Genomic DNA, 12,260 nt, shown 5'->3' on the forward strand with positions numbered 1-12,260 from the left:
CAGCACTGTGAGCTCTCCGAGCCCTGATTTGGAAGCGCCCTTGCACCAGGGGTTTGTTTGCTCTCAGTTTAGGCAAAGACTGGGTTCTGCAGCTAGCCCCTCACCTGCAGGTTAGACTGCCTGAATGTTAGCTCACCAGCACCCAATGGCTGAGCCTGCAAGAGCTGTGCACTAGTAGTGGTTTGATTTGGAGCATATCTTCTGGAAAGGTGTCCAGTCTCTTTTTAAAAACACTAGTTGCCTGGAAAAGTCACCTTTTCTTGTTGGATTAAAGTGTTCGGTTGAGTGTTGCTTTAAAAATCCTGCATAGCCTTGCCAGATGACCTAAGTTCGCACCTTATTGCTGACATAGGCACCTCTGGTTGTGTGTCTTGTCTGCTCTTTCTTGATGCTGGAACTATTTCAGCTCCTCCACCACTCATAGCTCTGGAAATGTCATCTCCAGCATCTGCACAGAGGATGTCCCAGTGGCTTGCCACAAACAGCTAATCAAGGCATATCTTACCTGGTTCAACTGTGCTTTTCTTTTTTTCTTGTCATCCTTCTTAACACAAGCACCTTCATAATCACTTGGTGCCAGCATTTGTCACAAATTGGATGTGGAAGGACACAAGCTTTTCATCTGAACATTTTGGCTCTCTCCTGTACTTCTTCAACTAACCTGCACCACCAGGTGCAGCACCTGACCCCTGACCCAGGCTGGTGCTTGGGACCCTCAGTTATCATGTGCTTAAGGGGCAGATACACTCTGGTTTAGGAGCTGCTGGGGCCAAACCTCCTCCCTGCAGCAATCGTGGGACAGATTATTTCAAGATCAGCCCTGTTCTTTGGAAGATGAAGGGGCTTGCCAAGATCTCTTGAAGCCAGGTCTTGTATCACCACCTCTTTGATGGTAGAATTGTCACAGTAGCTGGTGCTCAGCTCCTCCTGTTTGTGAGGCTGTTGGAGTATTCTGGGCTGCAGGCAGCTGTGAAAATACATGGAGCAGATAGAAAATTTGTGGATTCTAGTTTGTGGATTCCCTCTGTACTCACACAGCTCCTTTTGGAGCAGTAACTACTGCATCCACAAGGGTTATGACTTCTAGATTGAAAGACTGGGAGATTAAGTAACTGCGTGAATTGAGAAGATTTTTTTTGGTTGTTGTTATTGTGTTGTTGACTCAAGAATTACTTGATATGAATTTAAGATGTTTGATAAGCAATTATTTCTTTTTCCAGTCCAACTCCTTCTGAGATACTAGTTCAGAATAACCTTCCAGATGCTTGGGGTTTTTTATGGATCGATAATAGTTCTAACAACTGATCATGGCATCAGCTAAGAAGGTCACGCTGTTACTGGGGCTCTGACTTCTTTAATGTTATTCTGGCAGGGTTCAGTTATCTTTTCCTGTTTTCCTGAACTGGCTGGGTTATGTTCTGAGAACTTTAGCATTTTTGTTGTCACCACTGGAGGAGCAGCTCTGTCCATGGGCTCATGGACAATGTGCAATACTTCAGGTCTTAGCATTTGGTAGAGCAATTTCAGTGTCAGTTTGCACAAAGGGCTTGCAGACCTTCTGCCATGTAATTTGGGATGGGAAGAAATAATTCCTTCTATTCACCCATAATGTGATTTTAGAGTAAAATGAGGAATGGGAAGGAAGGGTGTTAATTGTTAGGTTGCACAAGTTAATTGACTCTTCTTAGTTACAAAGAGTTCATATCTTCTTGTTCCATGTCTGCTTGCTCAGTGGAGGATGCTTCAAAGGAAAATCAATTTTTCAATCTCAAATGAGAGTGTAGCGTATGCCTGCAATGCGAGTTCACATACCAGTGGCATCTCTTGAAGGTTCTGGCTGTGGGTAGGCAGCCTTTCTTTGATTTAATGTTGTGTATCTGTGCATAATCAGACAGGAGCCCTTTTATCTCAGGCAGGGTCTGCAGAGTATTTGTTTGCTCAAGTCCTGCAGTATTCTGTAGGCAGAAAGTGTAAGTGGCAGGGATACTTATTTTTCCTGGATCTGACAAGTGTCTTGCCATGGTGATGAGAGTAGTAGGTGGTGGCTGAGGTTTCTGCTTGAAGATAGGTAGTTCCTCACTTTGTTTTCAACAGTATTTGAAGTCAGAGTGCTTTTTTTTTTAGTGCAAGATCCAGTCTCAATACCCGCAAAATGCAGTTCTGGTAATTTATTTTGTGTAAATATTTGAAATAATTTATCAGCTTGCTGTATTTGTCAGTACTTATAAATCTGCTATATGAGCTTTATAAATGTCGCAAACTTTGACAATTATTGTAAATGTTGCAATATTTTTGAGTAGTAGTTCAGACTCATAGGTTTTAGTTTTTCTAACAGCTGGATGACTTAGACAGCAAATTTAAAAAGCCCAGTTGCAATATTGAATATAATCCAATTCAGTTGCCAGTTTAAATCTCCTTTTGGCAGCTATTCAGTTCTTATAACATGAACTGCTAAGCTTTATGTTATGGCAGGTTTTAATAATGCAAAGCTTCATAAGCCGTTCTTTCCATTCTCAAATGAACCAAATTCACATTGCTTTGCAAGACGTGGTGCAGCAGAGAGGGGAGAGTGTTACATATTGCTGAGTTTGAAAACATCCATCAGCAGCAACTGCTGTCCACACCAAATGTTGTGGTTGCAATGTGCAAACAGAAACTTTTATCTTTGACAGTTAATTTCATTTGCCAGTATGAGCAAACATGGTGGACAAGGGAGACCATCTCCAGTTCACTTTTCCTGTGGAGATGTAAGCTGTCATCATCAGATTTATTTGCCTTTACTGAAGCTGTAAAATTTAGCAGAAGTCCTTCCCTCTGTGTTTGAAGTGATACATGTGACAAACACTGATTGTAGCGATTGTTGTTGCTTTTCTGAGGATGAGCTTCTGTATGTGACTTTGCGAGTGAAAGGTCTGTGAAAGCCCTTTGTCAAGAGAAGGGCAGTTTTCCAGTGCTCATTGGGTGAAGAAACACATCTTGGAAGAATCCTAATTCTAATTTGAAAATTAGTGGAAAAATTTACTGAGCTTGTTTAGTGAGCAGAAATATGGAGTCAAATAATTCAGTCATTCATTTCAGACTACAGAGACAGTCTTTTAACTTCTTGAGACAGGAAAAGTATATGTCACTGTTCTTATTTTCTTTAATCCTCACTCTTGTCTGGAGACTGGGGAATCAGAAATTTTCATTTGAAAACCACTCTGTGCATACAGTGGACCATCCAGTTCTCTCATAAAAATAAGGTTTTTCTATTTGTTGGAAATAACCTTCAGTGCTAAGATACTGCTTAAAATGTTTGGCTTGTAGACCTTCACGGAAATGAACAGGCTCTGAGATGAGAAGATAAGTTCACTTTTTGGGTTGAGTTCTTGCATAAGGCCAGTAGTTCTGGAATTCTCCTTGGATTTGGCTGATAGAGTGGAGTAGGGAAGTGGAGCAGGTATGCAAATATAAATGAAATAACCTGACTTAGTGCCTGCAGTTCACAATGATACAGATCACATTTGAAGATTTATGACAGAGTTTTACAATGCTTCTACAAAACCCTGGGATGCTGACCTGATTGATGATTGGTTGGTATGTGTCTTTAGGCTCTTTTGATGCAGGTATGAGTAATTTAGTTAGATACATAAATAGTTTATGGTAATATACTTTACCCACAGAATGAATCTGAGCTTGGGAAACTGTTAACTTCCTAAGCAACCTTTATGTAAAATGATTATTTTCAGGGCAGTGAGACCAGAAATACCCCATCACTATGCCCTTCTGTTATTTCCCAACAAGGACAGTATTCTGGAGCCTCTCTTTTTATTTTTTCCCATTTGTTTTCTTTATTGAGGTTTCATCCAACAAGATGCACGTGGCGTTTTCTGATAGTAGCAGTTGTCAGTATTTAGTGGGACACCTTCTCCTGCCATACTACAGGTGTACATACAAACCAGGAGGAGAGATTACCTGGAGGCAGAGCAGCAAAGTTGCTGCCAAAATGGGCTCTTACTGCTTAGAAAATAAATTCAGAATGTGTGGTCAGATGGTTCTGATGGTGGAAGTGTGTACTCAGCTAGAAGGCTCCAAATTTCTAAAGAGTATGTGGATTTGGTGATACTCTTTCTTTCAGGGAGCAAAATTGTAGAAAGCAATTTCCTAGAGGATATGATGTCCTTGGTCTTTAATTATATTTCATCTCTGTAGTATAATGAATGGAAAAAGTTTGTTTTATAAATTATTCTGTCTAAAGCACATCCTGAGTGTGTAATAAGAGTGCTAAACACATGAAATACTCCCTAGATTTGCTTAAGAACTGAATGTGCTGCCATCTGGGAGTTGTACTCTGTCCTCTTGGCAGCATTTGATTGATTTCAGCTTTCTCATGCAGCACTGCCTGTCTCTTGGCTTAAATTTTATATATTCATTTTACATTGTATTTATGCTTTTAATGTAAGAAAAATTCTCTAAGTTGTTGTGACAAACTGATACTTTCATGTGAATAGAAGAAGGAGCTCTTTAAAAGAAAACCTTTTTCATATTCCTTGGTCTGAAGGTTGTTATAGAATCCATGTCTATGAGAAATGAAGTAATGTAGGTCAAAACAACCTATGTAGTTTCTGTAGTAGTTGTATTCCATGTATTCCAGAGCAGAAAGACCTGTTGGTTTTTTACATAGTGGGGAGCTTTGCAGTGTGCATCAAAAAGCACTGGGAGAGAGTAACATTCCAGTGCCTGCAGCACTGAGCTGGGGGGATCAGTAGTTCCCTGATGTTGGTTTGGCTAGGAGGGCAAGAACATGGGGCAAGAATCAGCATCTGAAAGTTGGTTAGCTCGTTTGGGCTTTATGAGGAGGGGTAGGAAGCAAAAGATCAAACGTTTCTTTCAGCATGTACCTTTTTTCCTGTGGAACTGTGGGCAAGAAGTTCCTTCTTTAAGCTGCAGCAAAAATCTGTGGTGACTGACTGGTGTCCCAGGTGTTGGTACCTCATCTCCTATTGGACCCTCACCAGCCTTGCTTTTCTCTGGGAAAACAAAGCAAATCAGAATATTCTTGTAATAGGCCAATATATGAAGCTGAAATATGGGTAACAACATCATTCTAATCCACCATTCTTTGACAAACGCTTTCCTCAAAGAAAATCTTCCATGGAGTTGAGTGGAGGATTAATTCAGGAGAATTATTTATTTTCCTTTTTTATCCTGGTCCCAGGCACAATTCCTTCCAGGTGTGGGTTCATTCAACTTGTAAAGCTGACAGACTAATTGAGTTCAATTAAAACCTTTCCTTGTCGTTCTTTTTTGTTTGCCTTTTTTTTTTTTTTTTTTTTTAAGTTTCTAGAATCTAAACCTAATTGACTATACAATCTGGACTTAATGTAAAATATGATGTTGGGATATAAAAATGTAACTAACTTTACAAATAAGTTCTGTGGTTAATTTAAAAATATTCAGTGTTCTTTGATGTTTCTTTTTATTTACTGGAGTTTGTTCTTATGGTTAAGAACAAGGCAGATATAATTGTAAAAATTCACTTGGGAGTTTTCTGAAGTTGTCTTGACATGGCAGTGTTATCCTTTCAAATTATTTATTAAGTAACATCTTAAGCATTATCATCTTAAATTTGTCTCATTTTTGTTCTACATAAGGCAGCCATTGGTGAAAGTAATAAAAAGCAGCCAGTGTAAAGCAGGTCTGTATTTACTCTATCATAGAAAGTATGCAAATAAACAGGATGCAAGTAAAGGCTTTAAGAAATGCTTTGTTCTATGTGGTTTCCATGTTTCTGTGGAAGTGAAATCTTCAGATGCTGGTGTATAGTGGTTTGGGGTCTTGTGTATGGGAAATGAGTTCCTCCTGAAATAGGAAATGAAGTTTTCTATAGGAAATGTGTTTTGGGCAGCTATTTAAGTATAGCTACTTGCTAATGTATTGATAGGTAGTGACTACTGCTTATCCCCTCTTGTACCTTTTCCTTCTTTTGCTCAAAAATTTATTAGGATTAACTTAATTTTGCTGTGATTGCAATACAAGATCTTAAAAGAAATCTTAATCTTAAAAATTACGATTAATTTTTAATGAAAAAAACTAAACAATCTTTAATTTTAAATTTAAAATGTGAAACCACTACACGCACTAAACCACCAGTAGCATTCTTCCTCTGAGGAAACAAATTTCTTACCATGCCCATCAAACAGTGCTGCTTTTATACTGTCATCCTTTTCATTTAGAAATGTTCACAGACCTGGAAGAATATCATGGATCTGTCAGTCATAGAATGAAAAATACCGTTCTTCCACTTGGTTTTCTTCCTTTTAATTTGTTCTTTTAAATTTGTGAAATGGCATCTACAGAAAAATTGTCAGTTACATTTTGGGGAGAATTGTTACAGATTTGAAGAGAGTATTTTCTTCTTGGAGTGGTAAATCACAATTATAACTGAAATTGTTCTGAAAATAGGATCATGTTCATATATCAAGCAGGAAAGCCAGAATTCAAAGGTTTAGCCATAAAATGAAAACATTGAAATGTTTTTAATTAAATATTATTCTGTGACTTAACTGAAAACAAGACTACCTGTGTGCAGGCACCAGGATACCCTTATCAAGAAAGGAATTAAAAGAAGCTACCTGAGACACAAAATGTTTCTTCAGTGTAATGAAGTGAGTTTAGAGTTTCAAATCACTTTCTGCTCAATTGATACAAATTTTTCGTACTGAATTTTTACTGGTTTTGTGGCAACCTGTTGCCTCATTGCAAATCACACATTTTGCAACAACTAAATCTTCTAAATGGGATAATGTATGTACAAACAAATATGTGATGGGCTGCACTTACAGGAAGCTATGATTTCTAAACACCACCATTGTTATGTTGTGAGCTTTATACCACAATAGGAATCATTTCTAGTTCCTAATTTAATAGAACATGAGCAGTTTTCACAGTGTAAAAACGTGCAGAGGGGGATAAAAAGTCATTACTCTTAACAGTAAGTTAAAGTATCTTCTCATAAGCCCTCGCTTTTACGCATCAGTAGTAAAACATACCCCAGTACATAAAGAATCATTAACAGATTTTTACAATGACTGAGTCACAAGTCAGTTATAAACTGGAGTTTTGTGTACACAGACCAACATACCCACTTCTTGGCTGAAATATTCCAGTGCCTTCTCAAAGGCTTTCAAAACTTTCTGAAACTTTCTACTTAGGAAAAGATGCCTATTGGCAGAACCACAATTGTTCTTTGGGTTGATTTATTTGGTAGTTGGGAACAGGAAGTCTGGAGGTTTTTAGGTAGATGAGTAGGTGTTTTATGCAGAGCAATTTCTTCCTTGCCACCTGATCATTGCAGTTGCCTTATGCTCTGAAGTGTTAGTTTGTCAAATGCTTAATTCTGTCTGAGGTTTCTCGAAGGTATATTTCTGTATGTGGTAGCGAAGACTTCTGAATCCCCCTAAAATATAGACCTATAAACCATGAAATGCCAGAATTATTTTCTTTTGTCTTCACTCTGGATATTTCTTTGTATTTTCAGTGCATTGATACATCCAATTTACCTTTTCCACGCATGTGTCATGGTCATTCTCTTCATGTGTTGAACATTAATGCAAACAAAATAGGAAAAGAATCTCAGTTGCTTTTCAAGTTGCTTTGTAGTTTGTCCTCAGACTTCAGTGAGGGAGCAGCTTAATTGTTCAGTACTTACAAGCTTACTTTGTCCTGCATAATTTTGCCTTTTCTCAGTCCATAATAATCTTTTGACTTTTCCACAGACACACATTTCAAGACTTCCTCCTGGAGCTGTGGCAGGACAGTCCGTGGCAATAGAAGGAGGAGTTTGCAGGCTGGAGAGTCCAGAAAGCAGCTAATTCTTCACTTCATTGCAAAGAATGTGAATGACTTTTTTGTACAATAAGGGGTTTTTTTTTGTGTTTTAACAGATGTTGGAAATTCTGCTTTTGTTTTATACTCCGTATTGCAACCATGTGCACCATAACTTGAGACAAGTGCTGCTGTAGTTTATGTTCTCACTCTGTGAATGGAGTTGGGGGTTGTGTGCATGTTCATTTTGTCCCACGAATAAAATAGGAACTCTTGCCAGTTGCGCAAAGATCAGGTATGATTAATGATTGCATTTTAATTTTTTGTGTTGAAAAAGAACCAAAAGTTTAGAAAGAATAATTTAAAGATGTGGTCATAATTGTCATTCATATTCTAAATTTAAAAGTAACAGGCCTTTGAAGTGACATTATAATTATGCAAAAAATGATTATGGTTTCTAAGTTTCTCAGTGGTTTAAGGAAATCCAGAGGTGGTTTAAACATGAGTTGGTTTTTTTCCTCTCCAATAAGGAGGATTTTTTTTTTGTTCAAAGAATGGTTTCAGTGAAACAAGCTAGAGCAAAATTAAGGCTCAAATTGTTTTTAAATAGTCTTATAGGTCATATCTGTGTTCTCAAACCAAGATGTCAATAGCTCCAAGCTGTATGTATTGCAAAAAGCTATATGAAGATAATGTATCGTTACGCAGTCTTTATGTATAATGGAATATTACAGTGTAAATAAGAAAGCAAAGTTTATGGAAAGATTCGATATTATTCTTCACTTCTGCTTTAAATCTATTTTTAAGAGAGGTACAAAAATGAACATATTACTGGATGCAAAGTGCAATGTGTATGAAGTGGCTGGTGGGAGGTCTGACACTGAGCTTTCGTGTTGGTAAAGCAACTTCCTCAAGTCCGGCCACAGCATGGGTATTTATATAACTGTGTGTAATATGTATGTACTGTGCATAAATTTACTGTAACTCTTTTGATACCTTCAACAAACCTGCAGTGTAAAACAAGGTAATCCTTGTCTGCCTCGTGAAGGAGCACTGGCAGCTGAACTGTCATTTGTCACCCGTTTGGATATGTCAGCCAGGCTGCCCAAGTCCTAAAAGCGAGTTCTGACGTATGACCTTCCACTCAGTCCTTTTTCCTTCACAGCACTGGCAGCAATAGAAGACTTTTGTAATTGATTCATTGTCCTGATAAGTATGCCAAAGAGAAACTAAAATAGTTCATCTTTTTCCCTGGTGGATATTTGATAATACTGTTTTCAGAAATAGTGGATGAATAGATATTCAGACTGTATTCGCTTAATCAGGCATTGTACTTGCCTGTTTTGTAATGTTGTGCCTGCCTATAACAGACATACTTGACTGATGAAATTGTTATATTGATTGTAGTACCAATCTTTCATGGAAAAAATAAATTTTTTAATAGCCTGAGTTAATTTTCACTATTATACTACAGCATACATTGAGATACTGTCATCTGTGTGTGGTTTTTTAAATTGTGACTTCTTTGTAGCCCTGTAGTTGAAGATATTACCATACAGTTCTGTAAATAATATAAAACAGCTTTCCAGATTGCACAACAACAAGGTGGAATGCACCTGTCTTAAAATAGTTTGTGCTCAAATACAACACTTGAGGTTGGATCCTCGGTGGTACACTCATGGTCTGAGGACATGAAGGACTGTCCTGCAGTACTCCAGAAATGATGCAGCAGAAGCTGTGTTGTCACAGCCCTTAGAGCTGCTCTGACATGATTAATGAGGAAATGATTGTGTGGACCCTTCACTGTGTAGGTTGTGAAAAATTGAAGACGATGTATATGGCTTTGTACATGCCCAAATTTGAAAATGGCCTTGTTATTAGAAGAGCTAAAGGAGCAGTTTTAGCCTGCTTTTATTCTAAAAGTACTTTTCTGTACTGACATCATAGAAATTTTGGCACAAATCCACTCTTTCATGCTGTAAGTGTGGCAGAATGCCTTGTAAAATGCAAGTTGATAAATCGTCTCTTCCCCTTGCTTAATCTCTCTTTGTGGAGGTTTAGGTTCCAGCATAGGATTTTTGTGGTTTGTTTTCACTTTACTTTTGCGTCTATACAATAACCCAATCACTTTCTTTTCTTCTTTTTGGTGCAGAGTTTTCTACTTAAGGTATGTATGAGAACTGTCTTAGCATGTATGAATTTTGGTATCTGTTGTGAAGACTGACAGGACCAGAATTTCCTATCAAACTCCCACTTAAACCAATGAAATATCTTACGCTATTTTAATTACGGGTTTAATTGTGCTACCAGTTCTATTTTGAGGTCAAAAGAGGCTTATGAAATATAAATGGTGAGGAGGGACCTTGCAGTGACGTGGTCTGTGAGCCCTGTGTGTGATGAGTAACCATTGCCACTGGCATAGGCAGATACAGCCCAAGAGGAAATTACACAGTCGACAGCAATAGCTGCTGAAATTATAAAGGAAGGATGAGCAAGTGAAAGACATAGAAATAAAATTTGGGTACTGTTGATTTTATATTCAAACACACAATTACGTGTCCCAGAGGATTTTGCAGCAGACAGGTCGGTGCCAGAGTAGTCCTATTCAGTCTTCTGCCATAATAAAATTTCTTGCTTAAAGTTTCTAATAGGCTAAACCAAACCTGACACATAACCCATTTTTTGTCTTCCTTTGCTCCTGTGCCTTTGCAGCATGAGCCTACAGTGAGTGATTTCAAAGGGCTCCAACTGAGCAAGTTATGGAAGACAGGCTTGTTACACTAAAGAATCTGAAGAGGTTATTTGAATTCCAGTTGTGGGGGTTGTTGGTTGGTTGGTTGGTTTGGGTTTATTAATAAAAACTCTTTACATTTTTTAATATTCTGTACATATGAAGACTCTGCTTTTCTGCTTGTAAATTAACCTCTGAGAGACAAATGAGAGATTTGACTGAGGTGGAGGAGGAGAGGACCTGATTTAGCCATTCCCCTATAAAGGACAATACAGAGGGTGCTATGAAAAGAAGCCTAAAGGAAGACCAACCTGGTAATAAATCTAGGGTTACTAGCAAAGTTGTGGTAATTGCTATTGTTACTTAAAATGTGAATTAAAGGCAGAATATAGAAAAAGTAGCCAAAGGTTATGGCATTACAGGTACAATATTTCACAGTGGCACGTGGTAATTGTGCAGCTGGACAGTCTTTATAACTCGGTTTTGAGCAGAAGGATGCAAGAAGATGGGAAGGTCTCAAGTGTGTATCAAGTGTGTATTTGCATGCTTGTTAAAATGAAGGCTTGCAATTTAATGATTCCTTTTTCTTCCAGTTGTTATGTGAGTTGTTGGAGTCAATGAAATATATCAAGAGTCAGTCAGTGGCACTGAATTGCATGACCAGTTTTTATAGTGTTGTGTGTGTAAATATCTGAACACCTCAGTTCATCTCATTCTTAGAGAAGGTTTGCCACTAACAGAGTTGGGATCAGTGTAATTCTGGGTGGCTGACATCCCATCCTCTTAATAGAGAGTCACTTTTTCGTATTAAAATAGGACTTAGGCTGATTTTCAGGTCAGCTTGGTTGATAGGAGAAGGTTTAGGAAAGAACTGAAGAGTTGAAGGGAATATTTGTACTGTAGCTGGGTAGGGAAATAAAGGCTGTTGTTAAGAATATACAGAATAAATTTACCAGCAGGGGAAAGCAGAAATCAGTGGAAAGTGGTAGAGGGAAAACAAAATTGTTTTGAAGAAAAAGAAGAATAAGAGACAATAAGCAGGAAACCTGGGTTTTCAAAGAGTTGATATATCCTTCACAGGCTATTAGAGCTCATCTTCCAAGGGATATTTGAACAGACAAAGTATGAACTGCTCCATTACACTTGGTTTTCATGTGAAAGACTTGTTTTGGTTTGCAGCAAAGTGAAGACAAACACAGAATTTCTGTGGCTTTTAGCCTCCATGGATGTCAGCAGAGGTTTTTTGTAGATTCCTTGCAGGAGGGTTGGGAAAGGGCCACTGCCTCATACCAGAGGCCAGAAATGCCAAGAAATGCTGAGAAGCCATAACCTGCAGGAAATTGTGTTGAGATTTTATATGGAAGCTTGTGGCCAAGGACTCCTGTAGTGGGTCTAAAGACAGAATTTCTGATTAATAAAACCTACCTCTTTTCTTTTTGCTCATTTTTTACCGGAAGGCATGTGGGATGTTTTGCTGCTGTAAGAGCCCTGTGCTTGATTATTCACTCCACTGGGAGACAACACAGAGATAGGAGGACTTGTGCACTGACTTTTTTTGTTTCAGATTCTACAGTGACAGAGATTAGATTGTACACATTCCACATACCCTGGGCCTTAAATCCCTATAAAGATCCGTTAGCATCACTTGATAGTGTTTTAAATACAACAAATGTGTCTTGATAGTGATTGAAACACAACAAATGTGTCTTGTTACCCACTCCTG

At 38.2% G+C, this 12,260-nt stretch overlaps 1 protein-coding gene across 3 annotated transcripts in view; it reads left to right on the plus strand.

Annotated features, from left to right (window-relative positions):
* TASP1 (taspase 1) overlaps positions 1 to 9,255 on the plus strand; it is a 79,289-nt gene extending 70,034 nt beyond the window's left edge. For all 3 annotated transcript variants that reach the window (XM_066316521.1, XM_066316523.1, XM_066316522.1), the window contains exon 14: positions 7,758 to 9,255. In XM_066316521.1, the coding sequence (XP_066172618.1) occupies positions 7,758 to 7,853 (96 nt within the window). In that variant the 3' untranslated portion in view covers positions 7,854 to 9,255. The remainder of the gene's footprint in view (positions 1 to 7,757) is intronic.
* Positions 9,256 to 12,260: the final 3,005 nt, after the last annotated feature.

The sequence above is a fragment of the Sylvia atricapilla genome, chromosome 3 (assembly GCF_009819655.1).
Source record: "Sylvia atricapilla isolate bSylAtr1 chromosome 3, bSylAtr1.pri, whole genome shotgun sequence".
In the NCBI taxonomy this organism is placed as follows: Eukaryota; Metazoa; Chordata; class Aves; order Passeriformes; family Sylviidae; genus Sylvia; species Sylvia atricapilla.